This window comes from Spermophilus citellus (assembly GCF_964194105.1).
Source record: "Spermophilus citellus genome assembly, chromosome: 7".
In the NCBI taxonomy this organism is placed as follows: Eukaryota; Metazoa; Chordata; class Mammalia; order Rodentia; family Sciuridae; genus Spermophilus; species Spermophilus citellus.
The window spans coordinates 37561549-37583373 of NC_138188.1; the positions used below are offsets into that span (position 1 = coordinate 37561549).

Genomic DNA, 21825 nt, shown 5'->3' on the forward strand with positions numbered 1-21825 from the left:
TCTGAAGAGTTTAAGTTCAATCTGAAGTGGGTGAGTTTAGTTGATTGTTTTAAGAGTAGATTTATTTTCTAATTTGATATTCTGAGCAGGATTACCTTTGGACGTGATCAGCCTTTGTCCTTTCCCATTTTAGGATAATTAAAGTGACAACGGATGAGTCTATGGACAGCTGTACAGCCTGCCCCAAACCCTTGCTCTGCCCAGCCCTCCAGGGGGGCCGTCAGTGTTGACTGTGTGCCGAGCACACATTGGGGGTGGGGGGAACGTAGAGTGTGCAGGCCCAGAGCAGATGCCTCCAACTTGATCTGGAGGGACCTCCCAGCCTGGAGGAGAAGATCCCAGAGATCCCCCCTCCTTCCTCAAACCTGAGAGCGTGGCCCCAGCCAGGTGTTTTCTCCAAAAGAATAACTTCAAGCTTTTGGTGCAGAGTCAAAACATCTTAGTATTGATATCATGGTCTTTTTAATTTTTGTGGACACCTCTCTCCATTAAGGGTCTTGGGGATGCCAGGTATCCACCAATTGCAACTTGAACAACTATTGTCCAGCAACCTCACAGTGACCCAGTGCTAAGTGGCATTAAAAAACAAAGAGGATCTGGCTTCAGCCTTTGAAGATAGTTCCTTACTATCCAAGTGACCTTCGATGACCCACTTCATCTTCCTAAGACTCAGTTTCCTCATCTAGAAAATGAAGAACACAATCTGTTTCTCAAGAGCATTCAAGCAGCCGGGCAAGGTGGCGCATACCTGTAATCCCAGTGGCTCGGGAGGCTGAGGCAGGAGGATCTCGAGTTCAAAGCCAGCCTCAGCAAAAGCAAGGCAATTCAGTGAGACCCTGTCTCTAAATAAAATACAAAATAGGGTTGGGGATGTGGCTCAGTGGTCGAGAGCCCCTGAGTTCCATCCCCGGTACCCTCTTCCCACAAAAAAAGCCTGCAAGCATAGAAACACAATACGTTCTGAATTCAGATGTTTCCCCCTGAATCCAGGTGAAGCCAGGCTCAGCCTCTGTAGGCCATACCAGGTACAAGGTGACACATAGAGGCCCAGCAGCCTTTCTCCCCTCTCAACCCCTTGCCAGCCTGAGGCACCTGCTCTGTTGTGCATGCTCCTCACAGTACTCCCAGCACACAAGCCCCACCCAAGCAAGCTTGTTGGAGAGCAAGATTCTGATAGTGATATTTTTATCTGGAGACTGTTTGGTCTGATTTTTCTGGTTGTAAGTACACCATCTTCCCACTGAAGTTCTCTATCAGTGATGACCCATTCCAGCAATGGCTCACAAAACATCAAGACAGCCAGGTGTGAGTCTTGGACGCAGAGAACTGCAGTTTTAAATATCTCTCTTCCTAGGACTCCGTCTCAGGAATTTCCTTCCACCTTTTTTTCTCTTTCTCAACTTGTGGTGATATTTTAAATTTTCTATTAAGTGTAGATCTAAGTAAAGACAAATTAAAAGTTTAAAGTATTAGTCTGCATTTTAGGATTTATCTTGATATTTTGCAATTCCAGTTTTCGATATAAATAGAAGCATTTAACTGGTGTGCTGAATCACCAGAATGGTAGAATTTGCATTTTCTAGTTCAGGTATGCATCCATATTTAATTCATATCCACGTAAAGGCTCAACAAACAGACTTTGCAGTTTTTATTTCACCTCTTGGGATGTGCACCTTCTACCAGCTCTTTCTGCTTTGGCTCACGGGTGCAGGCAAAGAAAAGCAGAGAAAAGCAGCTCTCTGTTCTCGCCCTTCCCCTTGCTGATATCATTTTCAGCAAGGACACGACAGTTCCCCAAGATCCTGCTCTTCTAACACCGCTGCCATCTTCTCACACGCCAAACAATTGTGGTTCAAATTGAAAGCACAGCCCATAAGGCTGCCAGCTTCCCATTCAGGCGACGAGGTCCCTTGCCCACCTGTTCTGGCTCAGAGTCCTGAGTGTCATGGTCCATCCTGTGCCCCTGGGGCATCCTGAGTGCTGTGTCAAAGTGGGGCAGCAGGACCCAGTGGGCACTCACACTGCCCATCTCTTCTCATGACGTGCTCCATTGTCCCCTAAGACTTCGTTCACAAACTCAAGGTCAAAGGTAAAATTATGGTCAGGCGTGGGGGTGCACACCTGTAATCCCAGCAGCTCAGGAGGCTGAAGCAGGAGGATCACGAGTTCAAAGCCAATCTCAGCAACCTAGCGAGACCCTAAGCAACTCAAGCAAGACCATGTCTCAAAATATTTTTTTAAAAAAGGGCTGGGGATGTGACTCAGTGGTTAAGCACCTCTGGGTTCAATCCCTGGTACCAATAAATAAATAAAAGATAAAATTATGAAGAATGTCAAGACCAGCAACAGAGATTGAAAGCAAGCTCAGAACCCTTCTGAGCCCTTCTGAGTTGTGCAGCTCTCGGGTCACATGCCCATGAAGCTGACCCTGCCCCAGGGGCTTCCACTCCTGCCACACTGGATCCTGCAGTCTCTGGGACTGCAGCAAAATGCCTTCCTGCTGGAGGTTCCTAAGCCCAGCTCCCTGGGGCCAGAGCCCCTCCCACTTCCTCTTCCAGTGGTCTCCGCCCTCACATCCTTCAGTAACAGCACACTGCTCTCCCTCACCACACGGGTCCGACCATCGCTGTCCCCTTGGGTAGGTGGCTATTTCAGAGCCCGTTTCCCTCCCCCACTGGGCTTGCTAGAAGCTTGTGGCCAGGGCTGGTTCTGGTTCTGTTCATCCCTGCTTCACAGGTGTCTGGCACCTAGTTCCTAATAAATATTGATTAAGTGTGTTAGTAGGTTTTTTTGTCACTGTGACAAATACCTGAGGCAAACAACTTAAGAGGAGGAAAGATTTATCTTGGCTCAAGGTTTCAGAGGATCCAATCCATGGTCCACTGGCTCCATGGCTTTAGGCTTGAGCAGAGGCAAAACATCATGGAGGAAGGGTGTGGAGTAAGAAAGCTGTCACCTTATGGCAGCCAGAAACCAGAGAGGGAGAGAGAGAGACAAGAGAGAGAGGGAGAAAGCTGGGAGGGAAGGGACCAGAGATACTACCCTGTCAGGGCACACCTACAGTGACCTTCTGCCTCCCGCCATGCTATCACCTGTGGTTTCTACCACCTCCCATGAGTCCATTTGGATCTCAGTGGGTTCATCCACTGATAAGGTCAGAGCCCTGGGGATTGAGCACTTCCCCAAAACCCACCTCTGGATATTGCTGCATTGGGGACCAAGCTTTGGACACATGAACTTTGGGGGACATTCAGGATCCAAACCTTAACATTAAGCAAACAAATGATTTAACAACTGCAGTCTTTTGCAAAAGGCGCACAGTGTCAGAAGCTAAGAGGCTAAATAAACCAGGGTAATTTGAATTCTAGATTTTTTGTTCAAAAGGGATGAAATCTTATTTCAGTCTGAGCTGGGGACAGCTAAGCCACTATTGCATGGCCTTGCCTGCCTGTCTATAGGTAAGGAGTGCTTGGGAATATTTTAAGGTACCCATGTCATTTGTCTTTGGGTCTCCAGGCCTAGTGTCTCCAGGCCAAGTAAAGGGTCTGGGACTTAATTACCTCTCAGGGGGAAAAAAAGTTCTATCAGCTTGTACTGAGGATAAGCTCGATGGAAATATGTGACCCTGGAGTTTATGTGTCCTTGTGTTGTATCTCCTCTGCCATCTCCTCTTTCTCCTCTCCCTCCCTGTTCCCCTTTCTCTTGTTAAGGATTGCTGAGTCTTGAGAACTACTTTGGTTGTGATCAGATGTTTTCAACAGAAAAATTACTCTCATCTATTTTTGGTTTAACTTGGCTCTTGAAAGAGAAATGGTCTGATTAGCCTTATAATCATGGCGCTGGTTGGACACTCCAGAGAATGCCCTAGAACAAGTCTGGGAACACGGGTAACATTTTCACATTGGCATTGATCTTGGGATAGAATCACAAGGCAGGCATTTTAGAGGTTCATCCATTCAACCCCAGCAAACTCAGAGCAGAAATTAAACTTGAGATCAGATGAAACCTATTATCCTGCCCGGAAGACGCCAGAACTAGACTCTTCAAAATACCCAGTGCTCCTGAGCCTGAGCCGTGGCAGCCAATGGAACCAGCGCTCTTGTAATGACCTGGTCCATGACCTGTCTCTCTTGTCCATGATTCTACAACTGTATTTAAGAAATAGCAGGAGGGGAGGTAGTAAAAATAGGCATTAGTAATGAAATGGAAGGTTGAAGAAATAATAATAATAAAAAAAAATAAAGCCTAAAGGTAAGATTGGTATTGATTGAACATCTTAGAAATCTTAGAAAACATTGTTAGTAAGAGATCAGGGCACCCCTCCTGTATGTAAAAGAGGGGATTTCTTTCCTGAGCAAGGCTTAAATAGGAATGCAGAATGTTCCTAGAAACATCCCCCAGGAGTCCACTTAGAGGTTATGGGGGTGTTTGGATAATCTATGTGGTGCACATATCCAAAGCACAGCCACGCCTTAGCCCTGTGACCTTGGCCAAGTAACTAACCTTCCTGAGCCTCTACCTCCCTCCTTCTAATTTGCATAAGTTTGTGTAAAACACCTGCCTGGCAGGTTTGTTATGAAAGTCAAATGAGATAATGTAGATAGAAGTACAAAGCTCATTGGCTGAAGCAGGCAAGCAATCACATTACCCCCTTGCCTCCGCGTCAGTGTTTATAAACAGCTGTGCCAGCCTAGACTAGGGAGAGATAAGCAGGTGCCTGAGTCACACCAGGGAAGGCCTCCTGGTGTATCCTGGGTGTAACTGGGGCAATGTCAGACCAAGGACATAGCATTTCAAGAGCAGATCCCTCTTCCCCAACACCATCTCCTGGAACATCTTACAGGTGAGCCAGATGAGACCCAGAGAAGCAATGTGATCTGACTTATGCCTACCAGTTAGCAAGTGGTGAACCTGGCATTTGAATCCAGTTCTCTCAACTCTGGGCCTGTTTTACTCCCCAGTAGCCTCTGTCCTGCCCACATAATGCTCACATGCCCCTTGGCTCTAAGAATGGTCTCTGTTTATACATGTGTGCACATCATTTCTCTAAAAAGCCCACGAGTGCTCTCAGCGCTGGAGGAGAATGTGTCTTGAATATTCAGCATATTGCAAGGCATTAGCTACAGGGCTTGCTTGCTCGTTGGGGTTCAAGGCGTAAATAACCACCAATGGAGAGAAAAAGAGATACCCTCATGTCCTTCGAGTTTTAATGTAGAGAAACAGTTATGGGAAACATCAACACAGCTGAAGGGGTGAGATGCATTAATTTTACCACGTGTTTTGCTCTTTAAGAAGTTAGCTCTTTGGGCTCCATGGGGAATCTTGAACTCACATAGACGCACCCCACTGTTTGAAAAGAGGAAATAGCCATTCCAAGTGGCTCCCGAGTCTTCACTGGGAAGGGTGGGTGGAAACACATAATGGAGAGGTGGGGAGGTGAGAATCTGACTGCAGCAATGTGGGGTGTTTAAACCAGGAATAAAAAGAAGAGAACAACACCGCTCAGAGTTCAGTGAGCAAATGGATCAATGGATCCAGATAAAACACAGATTCTGGTTCAGGTCTGGGTGGGACTCGGGATTCTATAATTCTATAATTCTTTTTTTTTTTTTTTTTTGGTACCTGGGATTGAACCCAGGGTGCTTTACCTCTTGAGTCACATCCCCAGCCCTTTTTATTTTTTATTTGAAGACAAGGTCTCACCAAGTTGCTTAGAACCTTGCTAAGTTGTTGAGGCTAGCCTCCAACTTGCCATCCTCCTGCCTCAGCCTCCTGAGTCACTGGGCTCACAGGCGTGCCTGAATTCTATATTTTTAATAAGCTTCACACAGTGCTGCTTCTTCTGGTTCACGCACCACACTTTCAAGCACGGAGGGTGTTGTCATGGGGCCAAAGACTGAGAGAAGTGGTGGTGTTTTATTCCTTTCCTCTACAGTCAGTGTGTCTTTTGATTGTGGGCGAGTTCCTTAATGCCAGACAGGACTAAAGGCAAGTGGGAAACGCTAGGAAAACTGGGGAAATCAGCCAACTCCCCCCGCCCCCCAGCACAATGACCATTTTATTATTATTATTATTATTATTATTATTATTATTATTATTATATCAGGGTTCACCTGATGGATGACGTTTCCTTGCATTAAACATTTTCATTTTACTCTCCCTGAAATGAACACATGGCTCTGGGTCCCTGGAGACCAGTCATCCTGGTTGGAGAATCCTATGTGTGGAGTCAATGGCATCGATGTTTTGGGTTAGTGGATCTGGTCCGCAGAGGCTCTGTCTGCAGTCTGGCCGTTCCCAGGATGCCTACTCACCATCTGGTCTCCTCCCACAGGGGAAATCTGTGCCTTCAAGATCCATGGCCAGGAGCTGCCCTTTGAGGCCGTGGTGCTCAACAAGACATCTGGGGAGGGCCGCCTCCGAGCCAAGAGCCCCATTGACTGTGAGCTGCAGAAGGAGTACACGTTCATCATCCAGGCCTACGACTGCGGTGCCGGGCCCCGGGAGACGGCCTGGAAGAAGTCACACAAGTGAGTGGCACCATGTCCTGCCCTGTCCCTCTGGCCTCCATTCACTCCATTCAGGGCCTGCTCCTTAGATCTGCTTATACACAGGTAGCACCAGGCCACTGCCCTGCTCATCTGCTCTGCAGTTCCCCAGCCCCTGCAGGCATTTGCACAAGCTGCTTCCTGGTCCAGGGCCACTCTACCTGCTCTCCTCCATTGGAAGGCCACCTTCAGGACGGAGCTCAGAGTCACTTCTTCCAGAAAGTGTTCCCCAAGGCAGCCCCTGCCTGCAGAACTGGTCAGGGCTTTTCTCTGGGTTTCTGCAGTGCACAGTCCTCTCCCATCCTGGGGGCTCCTCTGTTCTATCCCTTATGGAGGTCCAGTCGGTACTGCCCAAGGGAGTGAGGGATGAAAGGGGCAGAGAAAGGGGAGAAGAGGAAGAGGAAGCCCTTTGGCTGCAATTGGGTAACAGAGAAGGACAAAGAAAAGTGAGGAGTCTGGGGTGTTTTCATCAAGGTGAGGACAGACAGAGGGTCCCCTGGGGGAGGACAGAAGACTCAGCGGTGAATGGCCACCTTGCTTCTGTTGCTCTGTCCACTTTGGCTTCAGCTGAGTCAGTGCCCCAGGGAGGGACGGGAGGATGGTGTGATTCTCTCTGACCACCAGCCCTTTTTTCCAATGTGCCGCCCCAGGGCCGTGGTCCATATCCAGGTGAAGGATGTCAACGAGTTTGCTCCCACCTTCAAAGAGCCAGCCTACAAGGCCATGGTGACGGAGGGCAAGATCTACGACAGCATCCTGCAGGTGGAGGCCATCGACGAGGACTGCTCCCCCCAGTACAGCCAGATCTGCAACTATGAAATTGTCGCGACAGATGTGCCTTTTGCCATTGACAGAAATGGTGAGTGTCCTGGGACGACCCCCGTAGGGTCAGGAAAACAAATCCACCACCCCCACTCTGCAGGCCAGTGGGACCCTGAATATATACCTGGCACTGATGCTTCCCTGAGATCCTCCATGTAGGTTTTGTGACCCAGAACTCAGGCCTGCACTGAAAGAAATGAGCCTTACACAAACTGCAGTCCTTCCAAGTGGAGAATAAACCCTTGAAAACCTCAGAAACCTGCTCACTGAGTAGTCTGTAGAACTCAGTGTCACATATGGGCACTGAAGAGCGTCAGTTTCCTGGTAGAACTTTCCAATCATCACTCAGATGTCAGATGTGCCACCAGGTGGCCATGAGGTTCCTATATGACAAGTTGTGACCTGATTCCCCCACCACAACCTGCTCCTTGTAAAAGAGAAACTGGGGATTTGAACCACCTCCCCAGCCAGAGATCCATTCCAGATTCCTTAAAGCTCTTGCCAGTATCTGTTTTGAGAAATTCAACCCCAATGGGAACTTCAATCCCAGACTGAACCGAACTGAAAACATTCCCATAAAGACATTTGGATATTTCTCCATAATCATTAATACGAAACTCATGGCAATGCAAACAACACAGCCAGACGCCTAACCAACTCAGCCCACTTTGGCTATGATTTTCAATACTTTGATTATAAGCAAATGGGAGTATTTGACAAGTTTATTATTTAATTATTGGCGTGAATGTGTGGGTGTCTGCATATTATCTGTGTTTCAAATAACACTTATGTACCACACAAAGATGCAGAAGTTGCAAGATCTGACCTTCGCACACTCTATTTGCTTACTGACTTCTAGGAATGGTGCTGGACACTTGGAATAAAGACAGAGTGGAACTCGAAACAGAGAAGAAAAACATGAAGCAGTTGTTTTATATTTTGGTGTGTGTGTGTATGTGGGGGGGACAGGCCACAGGGAGTAGTTCTAACAAGCTCTACTAACTAAACCTTTCTTCTTAGTCTTTTACCAAATATTTCCTCCTTTACTTCCTTATGCACTGATCTTGTGCCCTGGACCAATAGGCTGACCACAGGGAGCTTACCATCTAGTGAAAAAAAAAAACCCTGGAAATTGGGGGCATCAAGGCTGAAATTCATGCACAAACCATGCCATGAACCAGAGTTAGGCAAAAACTTAGCCATGTGTCTCTTGGTTACCAATGTCTAGAGAGGAATGCTATCAGTCACCTGCTTACAAGTCTCAACATTAAGGCCTGGGAGAAACTCACTGTCAGGCAGAACCTGCCACCTGAGAACCAGAGCAGATTCCACAGGAGATGCCAGCTGTGTTATGCTTTGGGTTGCTGTGACCAAAGCCTGGTAAGAATAATTTTAGAGGAGGAAGTTTATTTGGCACCCACGGTTTCAGAGGTCTCAGTTCATAGTGGGTTGACACCATTGGTCTTGGCCAAAGGTAAGGCAGAACACCATGATAGAAGGGTGTGAGGAGGAAGGCAGCTCAGGAGGTGACATCGTCAAATCTTGCATTGTCTCACTCATGGGGGACACCTAATGTCTAAAGCATAACAGAAGCCAAGAAGATGCCCTCATTTCTGACCTTCCTCCCCTGAGAAATCTCAGCAGAGACAATCCATGCCTCTTTGTGGGGTTGTGAGGCTTCATTAGATTATTTCAGTAGACTATGATTTGTCTTGGAAGACAAAATAATATTCAGAAGACAGAAAAAAATAGTATTGAGATAGCTCCCTTACAAAAGGCTAAAAGTCACAGGAATGACAGCTGCACATCTGGACATCACCAGATGCTAATGGTCCGGGGCACAAGATCAGTGCATAAGGAATAAAAGGAGAAAATAGTTGGTGCAGGACTAAGAAAAAAGGTTTAATTAGTAGAGCTTGTTAGAACTGCTCCCTGTGGCCTGTCCCCACCACACACACACATGCACACCAAAATATAAAACAACCACTTTGTGTTTTTCTCCTCTGGGCTTCTGTCCCCTGGGATCACTTGTGCAGTCTCTCCCTGTGAAAGCTTGGGAATCTGGGGAGAGACAGATCGATGGTGAACAGCAAGATCAGACAAGAGCAGGTATCTGTGATCAGTGGTCAAGCTCCACTTGGCCTCCTGCCCTTGTTCTGGAGAACCAGAGCCCAATGAGAGATGAGATGCAAATTCTTTCATCTGAGGGTAAACTGCCCCAGTCATGAAGATAATTACTCACCTTGATGAGCCATTTTGCTAACATATGCCAATTTATTTCCCTGGCTGTCTCATTAAAAGTGAGTAATGGGCCTTTGCCAGGCCTCTGCCTCCAACTTTGGTTTACCGCATAAGATAAAGGGGAGAGGGTGGGCACTCCCGGGGAGCGTGGGCCCCCGACATTGAGGTTTACAAAAGCAGATTTCCAAGTAATGAAGGCAGGACCTCGGGGCAGACACAGAAGCAGCATGCCTTCTAATGAGCTTCCCAGTTGGCCCTTCTCCATCTCTTCCTTAGATGACCTTTCTCAGCTCCTTGAAGAAGTTCTTTGCTTCCATGCATATCAGGGAAAGTGCTGTTGAATTTCGGGTCCTCTCATTGAGGCCTAGACTTTCCACACCCTTTACCCCCTGGCTTCAGGTGGATGAATCCTGATCCCTTCAACCTGCCAGGCTCTTAGCATTAGTGGAAAACAAGGGAGGCAGGGCAGCAAGAAAGTCAGAAGATCCTATGTGGAGTCAGCCTGACCTGTCCATAACTGGAGACTCAACCAACTAGAGGCCCTCAGCCTCCCTCCCTTTGAATTCCTCCCCTGAGAAATCTCAGCAGAGACAATCTCTGCCTCTTTGTGGGGGTTGTGAGGCTCCAAATAGAGGCAGTAGATGGGGATAATGTTTGTAGGGTCCTTGCTATAAATTGAGTGCTCAGTCATGGCGCCATGATTATTATATATCTTCCTGCATGATTGGGACGTGAGATTTATTCACTCCCCATGGATTTCTGGACCGAGATTACAAACATGTAACTGAGTTGAGATATTGTCACAGTCTTGAAAGATTCTGGATTCATTTCAGATGGTATACAGGCCCCCGTTGGTTGGCACTTGGCCAGTCTCTCTGAGATAGGCAGAGCCTGGATCTCTATTTCCATTGGACAAATAGAAAACCTGAGTCCTAGAGTGTGAAGAACTCTAGCTAATACCTCTTCACACTGGTAGCAGAGTTGGGGCTGGAACCCAAGTCCCCTGAGTGTTTGTCCCCAGGCCTTCTTACAAAATTACTGACCCTCAATGATAATGGACAGTACTGTGTGGTGGTAGTGGTGTTTAAGTTCATAAACACAAAGGGTGGAATGAGGTCAGCAAGATGGCAGACTAGGATACCCCAGCTTCATTCCCTCCACAAAGAATGAGTGGGACACCTATCTGTAAATAACAATAGTTCTAGGAGAACTCAGGAGTCCATTGAAGAAGTAAAGCAACACACTAGGAAAAAAAATTGAGAATAACCACATACCCCAAAATGGACAGGAACAAGAGTTTCATTTTACCTGTATCATCCCATCCCCCAGGCCAGCTGAAGCATGGAGAGGGAACTTCCCAGATCATGAGTTCCTCTCACAGATCAAAGGGGGATAGGTGAACAACCAGCTTCCCCAGACTCTCAGGACCCGCCCCAAATGACCCACTTGAGTGTCACACTAATCACTGGGTAGAGCAGCATGGCTTTTCTGTCTGGAGATAGCTAGAAACAAATTATTTGGGCAAGGGCTATCGCAATCAGCAAGGTGGCAGGAGCCATCATGGCCCTGGTGGTCTGCTTTATGTAGGAGCCTAGTAGCTTCCCTGTTGATCACCTCAAAAGCTCTGTAGACAAAAAAAAAAAAAAAAAAAAAAAAAAAAAAAAAAAGCTCTGTAGACACCTCACACCCCCTATAGCTTTCCTGGCCAAGGACCTCATGGTATTTGCCACTGTGGACCTCAGCAGTCTGCTCTGCAGAGGTAGCTTTTGCCACGAAGGCAAACAACAACCAGCAGAACTGCAGCAGATCCACTCTGCTTCTGCCATCAAGGACCCAGAGTTTTTCACTTTTGCAATTTCCAGTTGCTTAAGCCACCACCTCCTTTCTTCCTCTCTCAGAGTTAACTCTGCTGCTGCTGCCATGAGAACCCAACCCAGACAACAGCATAGCTACTGGGTGTATCCAAAAATGGCCTGTGTCCCCACAGCAGATACAGACCTCACCACCATATTTGCTGCACCTATGACTGATCCCTTAGCCATGTGCCTGCAAGCAGCTAGCCTCAACTCTTATTGCTGTGTCTCACAGCTAAGCATGTGCCTGCAGGTGGCCTATGCAGCCATGTGCTTGCTTGCCACTTGTCCTGGTCCCTGTGGCTGTATACATGTAAGCAACCTGCCCTCTCATCACCTGCCCCCACCACCATGCATGCATACACAGCTGGCCACTGCAGTAATGCATATGCCCACTGTTAGCTCTGCTTCCTGCAGATATACATCTTCATGGAGCCACCATTCCCTATCATGGACACCCATTGGCTTTTGTGCCTGCAGCTGGTCCTAGCAGCTACACACATGCACATGAGACCCATCACTCCATCATGTGCCACTAATACCACGTTGGTTGCATGAAACAAACATGATGCATGAAATCTCATGCATCCACACTGCTAGTTGGAGTCTGCAGTTGTGCACATAGCAACTGGCCTAATCCTGTTGTTGCTGCCCATCACCAAGTGGTCGCCTGAAGCTGGTCCCCACATGTCCACTTTCAGCCTTAACTCCTATACCTTTGAACATGTACACTACCAGTACCCATATGCCCACAATTAGCTCTGCTCAAGCCTTGCCATCATGCACATACCTGCACTCAGATACACACACACCACTGACCTCATAGTCACACCCCCTCTATACACATACACACACACACACACACACACACACACACACACAGTATTAATCCCTTGTCACTCTATCCAGGGATACTATTGAGAATACCAACAGCCCTCTCAGTCATCATAGACTCCCATGGCCCTTGACACATGAAGGACAAGGTTGTTACTGATATTGCAGATCACAGCTTCCTGAGCCAATAAGACACTGTGATTCTCCTTTCAAACCTGGAGCCTCCACACACTAGGCACTAGGCACTAGGCTTTAGGCACAGTGTCACAGTGTTCCCATTGTTTCCTCTCAACCCACTCAGGTGAAGGTCTTTCCTTGCTCTACACAAGAATACAAGAATAATGAAGGATCAGGGAAACATGGTACCATCAAGGGAACACAGTAAACTGCCCATAACCAACACCAACAAACAGAGGAGCTACTGATTGCCTAAAGTTATTTGAACTGATTGAATTAAAGAAGCTCAGTATGCTACAAAAAAACACAGATAAGCAATTTCATTAAATCAGGAAAATAATACAAAAACTAAGGAAGAATTTCAACAAAAAGAAAACTAAAAAGAATCAGATTTTGAAGCTGAAGAATACAATGATTGAGTTAAAAATTCAATAGAGATTTTTCAACAGCAGACTCAATCAAACTAAAGAAAGAATAAACAAACTCAAAAATAGGTTATTCAAAATTGTCAAGTCAGAATACAAAAAAAGAAAATAAGAATGGAAAGAAATGAAAAAAAAAGCCTACAGGATTTATGAAACAGCATCAAAAGAGTTAGAGTTTGCATTATGAAGAATTTAGCTGGAAAAGGGAGAAAGTGGTAAAATGCTTTACTTACAGAAATATTGTATAAAAAATACCCAAAGTTTTGGCAATATATGGATATTCAGGTACATGAATCTCAAAAACCTCTTTAGCTAACTCAAAGAAGTTGACTCCACCAAGATACATTATAATCAAAGGGTCAAATGCTGGGAATATAGATCAGTGGTAGAGTGCATATTTAACATACATGAGACCCTGGGTTTAGTCCCCAGCTACAACAAATAAATAAAACAATTAATAAAGAATTTTGAAAGCAGCAAGAGAAAAGCATATCATACATGGGATCCTTAGTAAAGCCATCAATGGATTCATCAGCAGAGACCTTACAAACCAGAGGAAAATGGGCTGATACGTTCAAAGTGACAAAACAAAAACACTACCAAGCAAGAATACATTACCTGAAAAAAAACTGTCCTTTAAAAATGACACAGAGATAAAGACTTTTTCAGACAAAAATTGAGGTAGTCCATCACTACTAGACCTATCTTACAAGAAATACTAAAGGGAATTCTTCAAGCTAAAACAAAGGAGGCTGATTAATATGGAAACATGAAAACATATGAAAGTGCAAAGCTCACCAGTAAAGAAAAGTATGCATCAAATTTAGAATATTCTAATTCAGCAATGGTGGTATATAAACCACTTCAAAATCTATTTTAAATATCAAAACACAAAAGTATTAAGAATGATTATATCCAAAATAACTTGTTAATGGATGCACAAGGTAGAAGCATACAAACCATGACACCCAAAACACACAATTAAGAGGGGAAATGTTTAGCATTTTTAATGTATATTTAAGTTATCAGCATACAATAGACTGATTCAACTAAAGACTGATTCAACTTTTATGTAAGCCCCATGTTAACCACAAAGCAAACACCTGTAATAGGTACATTAAAGAGAAAGAGAAAGGAATCAAAACATACCACTACATAAAATCATCCAATCACAAAGAAAGAGTGAAAAAAAGGACTCAAGGATTGGAACAATAAATATCATCAAAGTGTCCAAACTATCCAAAGCAATGCTATCCCTATCAAAATTGCAATAAAAGCCTTCACAATTGTTAGAAAAAGCAATCCTAAGATTTCTATACAACCACAAAAGACCCTGGGCAATGATAGCAATCTTAAGCAAGAAGAGCAAAGTTAGAGCCATCACACTTCCTGATTTCAAACTGTATTATAAAACTATCATCATCAAAGCAGCATGTTGCTGTCATAGAAATTAGAACAGAGAACCCAGGAAACAATAAACTCGCACATATATAGCTAGCTAATTTTTGACAAAGGTATCAAGAATATGCAATGGTCAAAGGATAGACTTGTAAATAAATGGTGCTAGGAAAACCTGGATAAAAAGGAAAGAAGGAAGGAAGGAAGGAAGGAAGGAATTGTACTCTTACTCTATACAAAATCAATTCAAATGAATTAAAGATTTAAACATAAGTCCTATGATCTTAAAGTTCCTAGAATAAAACCTAGGAATGTTCCATAACATTGGTCTTGGCAATCATTTTTACCAATCATTTTGACATGAATAGGACAGGCAACAAAAGCAAACATAAAAATGTGGAACTCTATCAAACTAAAAAGTTTTGCACTGCAAAAGAAAAAAAAATCCAACAAAATAAAAGACAACCTACAGAACAGAGAGAATATTTCTAAGCCATATACACAATAAGTTATCCAAAATAGACGAGACAGATACAACTCAACAGCAGAATAGCGATCTAATTAGAAAAGGGTAAAAAAACCTAAATGGATGTTTTTCCAAGGAATAAATAAAATGGCCAATGGGTACAACAAGAGATGCTCAATATCATTAATCATCAGTGAAACACAGATCAAAGCCTCAGTGAGATATCCCCTCAGCATGATTAGGATGGTTCTTACCAAACATCAACCCCGCAAGCCCTGAAGAGGAGATGTATGTATGAGTTGGTGGGCTGTCAAACTGGTCCAGCCACTAGAAACCAATATGGAAGTTCCTCAGCACGTTCACAACAGAGCTACCATTTAATCCAGCAATCACACTCCTGGGCATATAACCACAGGAAACAAAGTTACTGTCTTAAAGACGTTCCCATAATATTACAGTTTAATTCACTTCAGCCCAGACATGGAAACATCCAAAATGTCCATTGATGGATAAATGGATATAAAAAAAATGTGGGATACACACACACACACACACACACACACACACACACACACACACATACAATATTATTCAGCCCTAAAAAGAGAAGGAAACCATGTCATTTGTGACAACCTGAATGAATAGACAGTAGAATGGTGCTTACCAGGGACTTGGGGGTGGGAGAAAAGGGACGACATTGGTTAAAGGCTGAAAATATGCCATTAGAAGATGATTAAGTGCTTGGGACCTAACATAGAGCATGGTTGCAGATCCTCATCCATAAAATGGGACTAAGTCCTGCACCTGATGCTGTTGCTACCTCAACTAATGCGCACACAGGTGCTGGCTGGGATGTCTGGCTAAGCCACTGGCTGGAGCATGATAGGGGCTGACAGGAGAGGATGCCCAGGGATCAGGTGGCAGATGCTCTACTTCTCAAGCCAGTGTTTGCTCTCAGTTGGGCTCTTTGTCAGAAGACTGCCCCTGGGAGTCCTGGGACTCTGCGGTTTCTGAGCAGTGTGTGTTCTCAAATCTGTTTATTCTTTAAGTCGGTGAAAATGCTTCTTTGCCACCTGAGTAGAATAGCAATGCAAGCCCTGTGTGGGGAACTTGGAATGCACAGAGGAAGGTGGAGAGGAAGTTCGTCACCATCCTCCTGCCAAAGAGAACCGCTGACAACAGTTTCCCATATGTCCAGTACTTTTCTATGATATGGAAATAAAATTAAGAGCCCACTATCCTTGCTTATTTTTGTCTTCTGATTTTCACTTAAAATCTGATGGCAGGTACTTTCCCATCCTTACAGATATTTAATAATCACTATCTCAGTGCTGAACAAAGCTCCATCTTAGGTGTAGAAGACTCTTACACTCTGCTACCTATCAGACCATTATTCAATATGTAAGTAACACTTAGATGAACATATATGCGCTTATATCTGCAGTTTTATCAATTTTCCCAGGATCTGTTTTTAGATGAGGGAGTCCATGTAGAAAGATAAGAGCAATTTCAAAGTGATAGGCTTGGGTTACCAAAGAGCTTTCCAGAAGGGTCATTCCCATTTTAACTCCACTGGAAGGAAGAAAAAGTGCTTCTCTCTCTCTCTCTCTCTCTCTCTCTCTCTCTCTCTCAGTACAGGGGATTGAACCCAGGGGTATTGAACCACTGAGTCACATCCCCAACCCTTATTATATTTTATTTAAAGACAGGGTCTCACTGAGTTGTCCAGGGCCTTGCTAAGTTGCTGAGGCTGGCTTTAAACTTGCAATCCTCCTGCCTCAGCCTCCTGAGCCTCTAGGATTACAGGTGTGCAACACTTCTCTCTTTATTCCCCCACCCACTTGCCCTTGAGAGTAAAAGCAACCTTCATTAATATCTAAGTCTGGGACTAATAGTTCTGTAAGGATTTGCTTCCCAGGTCTTTGGACCTGGAGAAACAAGCCCAGGTACTGCATCTCCCCTGAGTTTCCTGTGAGCTCAGGTCTCCTGAGAAGAGGACAGTCAGTAGGAAAATTCATCCAAATGTTAGGGAAACACACACAATTGCAACAGAAGCCAAGTGGAGGGTGTATTCTGTGCTTTCAAAAGATCTTAGTTGTGCGTCTGAGCCAAAGGTGACCTCATCCCACACAGGGATGGGTCTCAAGACTGTGCCCTTATTTTTGAGCTAATGCTTCAAATTCTTGTGCTTTGAAACCCATTTTTCCCATGCATGAAGTTAGTACTGGCAGAGAAAGTCAATTAGTTTCTCAGACAGTTTCATTAAGACTTGTTACAGAAGTGGAGTCGAGACAAATTGAGTCAAGGATTCGGCTTGTGTGTTTATTTTTCCACCACAATCAATAGTGTTTGGTCTGCTTAATGTCACATCGACTGGGGACCCCGAGCCTTCCTCTTCTAAGAGAACCATTTAACTTTAAGGAAAGAGAAACATAAAAACTTTCTGTTCCAAATTCCATCTGATGCTGTGGAAACAGACTTTTCTGGTGGTTATATGAAAGTGCTCCCCCCCCCCCCCGACAGAATCCTTCCCTGTGATGACAGTAATGACACAAGCCAGTTTGTTAACAGAATCTATCAGGAGTGTTACAAACCAAATACTGAGTGGCCCAAGGCCCGTGCAGGCTCTCAGGACTCAGAAGAAAATAAACATTTCAGGGGAAATGAAGGCAATTTTGAATGCCAGATAAAAAGCCAGAAACCCATCAGATCCATTTTTAATTCACAGATTTTATTTAATGAATTTATTAAATTAAATGCTCCTTCAAATCCATAGATGTAGTTGCATTTTTAGAAACAGTCTGGAGCAGATGAATCATTCTAATTCTTGGTTCAGTGTAACAATGACTTTGTCTTCCCTCCTTGCCATTAGCCACCCCCTAGCTCCCCAGCCTGATGGTCCCCGCAGGTGCAAGACCAGCCTGTGACCCAGCCCTGAGCACTCTCAATGACACTGGGTGATTGATGGATCAGCTTTACCAGTCTTTAAACATTATTTTACTTTTCTAATTTTTCAACCTTTTTTTTTAATTTTTTTTGAGAGTGAGAGAGGAGAGAGAGAGAGAGAGAGAGAGAATTTTTTAATATTTATTTTTTAGTTCTCAGCGGACACAACATCTTTGTTGGTATGTGGTGCTGAGGATCGAACCCGGGCCGCACGCATGCCAGGCGAGCGCGCTACCGCTTGAGCCACATCCCCAGCCCTCAACCTTTTTTGTTTGTTCTTTTTAGATACACCTGACAGTAAGAGTGGATTTTGATATATTAGAGCTACATGGAGTAGAACTTATTCTAATCAAGATCCCATTCTTGTGGTTGTGCATGATGTGGAGTTTCACTGATGGTGTATTCATACATGAACATAGGAAAGTTATGTCAGATTTCTTCCTATTCAATATTTTTTTGTCTTAATTCCATGTTGTCTCAATTCATGTGAATAATATACATCCATCAGAATGGAAGAAACTCAGGTAACTTTCCTATGGTTTTAATAAGACACAAAAATCTACCTGAGTCAGCCATTTTTTTGATGATTTGTTCATTGGTCTGTTCTTTTAATTTCCATTTTCTTAATTTCACTTGTCATAAAAGATGATGATAACATTTCATATCTAATTATCTGTCAACTTCACTATCAAAAAATAAAACAAAAAAAATATTTTTAAAGCAGGAATGAAATTAGGCTCACCAAAGGAAGACTTTCATCTCTTGGAATTAAAACTTTAAAGTGTTAAATGAGCTTTGGGTTGTTATTTGTTCTTTGTACTCCTGCAAAAATAGTCAATTAAAATTTTGCTCATTAATTAGCAAATATTTATTTATGAATCGTATTGTCAATCCCACAGGAACAAAAAAACACACAAATGACTCCCAGAAAAATTGTTTGGTCTCTCTCTCTCTCTCATAAAAGAAAAATGTCTTCTTCCTCAGGGCAAAGAATCTGTTATTCTGTGTAGCTTTCAGAAGGGAGGTCACACGTTTTTTTATTGATTTTGCTTCCTATTTGGTAGCAAAATAATGTGAGAAGAGGCAGCGAACATTCCTGGCGACAAGCCCAGATGTTCAGAAATATGTGTCAGGACATTTTCTGAATTCCATCTTTTTCCCAGAAATTTCATGGCAGATGGGCTCCCTCTGCCCAAGGTCAGAGATACAGCCACTTGCGTGCCTGCACTGTGGGAGGGAGCTCTGAAGGCAACTCATTTCTTACAAACCCAGGCCAGTAGATTCCAGATGTGTGCTCAGAATTCCTCAGCAGACCCACTGCATGGAGAGGTGGCTCCGGCCAGGGGTTCCTGGGAATCTACCACCACAGCATCAGCAGGCCACTGGTGGGAGCTCCTGTCTGGCCCCCATTTTTACCAAGAGGTGGGGAAAAGGCTGGTATTGTTCTTATGAAGGTTGAAGGAATGGAGAAGGGATTCGGAAGAGGGCAGTGTGGTTAACTTGCCCTGAAATTATTTTGATCTTCATTCTTCAGGCAACATCAGGAACACTGAGAAGCTCAGCTATGACAAGCAACGCCAGTATGAGATCCTGGTGACGGCGTATGACTGTGGACAGAAGCCTGCTGCTCAGGACACCCTGGTGCAGGTGGACGTGAAGCCAGTTTGCAAGCCTGGCTGGCAAGGTGAGCCTGGTTTCGTCAGTCCTGTTACCTGAAGGCATCTTAGCCTGGTATAAAGGGGGTACAGTCTGTGTCCTCGAATCATTATAACACAGTGAAAGGAATGTTTTAAATGTGATGGTTTTGCTGCAAGAAATAGTTTGTTTTCACACTTCTTAGACGATTTATTATCCCCACTTTACAGCTGAGAATCTCAGAGGAAACTTGTCTAAGGTTGGTGCTCCCTTTCTCAAACCTGATGACATTTCCAAAATAATAGTCATTATCCCACAGCGCTGATGAGGAATTGCCAGTGAGCCCACCTACTTGATCCCAGGGTGCTCAGCTGGGCTGGTGCACCTTAGATTTCTAGCACTGATGGATACCTTGGGAAGGTGGCCATGTTGCTTGCACTCAGATCATGGGTGGGGGATGCAGGTGACAGCCTCTGAGTAGGTGGGTTTCTAAAAGGTTGACTCAGGGAATGGAGAAGCAATGGCTTTTGATGAAGTGGATTTTTGTGTCAATGTAGATCTTTTAGGGACAAAGACAGAGCAGGTATTCCAATTACCCTTAGGCTGTGGGCTCTGTCACTGACCTTAGGGTATGAAAAGAAGGCAAGGACAGCTGCTTAGGGGCATCTTGCAGAGAACTGGATAGCTTGTGGTGTAAGGTTGGGCACTGTTGACCAAAGGAGGCAGATTAAAAGCAGCTGAACAAGGCTTTATTGAGCTTCGATCCCAGGTGAGACCCTGCAGTCCAACAGAACGGGTCTAGGGGAGTCACACCCAGGCTCAGCTGGACTGGAATTTTATTGGGCTTAGGGCAGGAAGGAAGGGCTTGGGACAGGAAAGGGAGGTTTTTAGGGTCCCTTGTCCTCCTAGGGCTGGTGGGGGGATCTTGCTGAGCTCCATGTCCTTCCAGGACTAGTCAGGAGACCCCGCTGATTGACAGGAGGTTATCACTGCTTGTCTGGGCACCTGATTGGTTGTTCTTTCACACGCGCGGGTTGCCTGGTGCTTTGTTCCCTTAGTCACAGCAAACCGGCCTAACACACAAAATAATGATAACTCCCTTGGTGATGGGCCTGGTGCCTGAGCAGGGAGGTCAGTGTCCATCTCTGTGTCCCTGTGTAGGTGCTTGAAGGGACATCTCTTCACGTGTTGGTGATGCTGCCGGCTTTTGTGTCTTCCTGGATGTGTCTTTAGGCCTCTGGCCCCTTTTATATTCTTTCTTTTTTAGGCAGACCATGGCCGGGCCACCCTGTAGGTCCCTGGTTAGACTTCCAGTGGCTGCCTTTTAGTCAGGCATTCATTCGCAGTCCCTTTTCTCAGGGCCACGTGGGTCAGGTACAGCACAAGACACCTGAACCTCAGCTGCCTGGGTTCGAGCACAGTGACGCAAGCCTGGAATCCCAGCAACTCAGAAGGATTGCAAGTACAAGGCCAATCTCAGCAATTTAGGGAGACCCTGTCTCAAAATTAGAAAAATAAAAAGGATTGGGGATGTGGCTGAGTGGTGGAGTGCCCCAGGTCCCATCTCCAGTACCACAAAGAGAAGGAAGGGAGGGGGGGAGAGAGTAAAGGAGGGGGGGAAGGAAGGGGAGGGGAGGGGAGGGGAGGGGAGGGAAAAGGGTCACTGAATGAGTGAACAAAAAGCTATCTAAGTAAAGAACTCATCTTGTTTTATTTTTACACAAGGATCAGCAGTAAAGTCCTGGCCTTTCAAGAGAAAACTCTAGAAAGAATCTATACATTTCCAAAGGGTGGAATGTGCTCACAGTGGGATTTTAAATAGGAAAGGCAAAAAGCAAAGCCATATCTGGAGAATGATCCTGATGTTTTTTGGTCTTTGACAAATGAGGCGCCCACGGATTTGGGATTCCTTGTTTATACCTATATTTAAATGTAATCTTTACAGAGCGTGTACTTGCTAAACCTATGCAAATGTAATGTTAAGTCTATGTAAAGAAAATCTTGGCCAGCATGTCCAATTCTGTGTGAGGAACGTGCTGAGCGCCCACCCTGCAGTGCCCAGTGTGGTCAGCAGCTCCTGGAGGTCCAGGGTTATGCCGTGGGCGGTTTTGTCTCCAGGGCTCAGCACAGGACCAGGCACAGCATGGGCACGAGCAGTGCAAAGCAGATGAATGAATGGGCAGTAAAACCTTGGTGGAAAAATGTACCTTTTCCTGCCCAGGAGGCTGAGGCAGGAGGATGGTGAGTTCAAAGCCAGCCTTGGCAATTTAGCGATGCATGCACTTGGTCATGGACAGGCCCTCCAGGGATTCTGACCTGTGTAGCCGTGGTGACAGTGCCTCCCTGCCTCCAGCACCCTCCTGAGCTCTTCCACTGCTTGGGCAGTCTTCACATCAACCTCCCATCCTGGGCCTATTACCTGCACCCTAAAGGGCTGCAGCTCTCAGAAGTGCACTCTTCTCCAGGAAAGAACTGACCAC

At 45.1% G+C, this 21825-nt stretch overlaps 1 protein-coding gene across 1 annotated transcript in view; it reads left to right on the plus strand.

Moving 5' to 3' along the window:
• Positions 1-21825, plus strand: part of CLSTN2 (calsyntenin 2) — a 573838-nt gene that overhangs the window by 433136 nt on the left and 118877 nt on the right. Inside the window, exons 3-5 of the mRNA XM_081302788.1 lie at positions 6335-6530; positions 7199-7407; positions 19245-19394. Coding sequence (XP_081158914.1) covers positions 6335-6530; positions 7199-7407; positions 19245-19394 — 555 coding nt within the window. The remainder of the gene's footprint in view (positions 1-6334; positions 6531-7198; positions 7408-19244; positions 19395-21825) is intronic.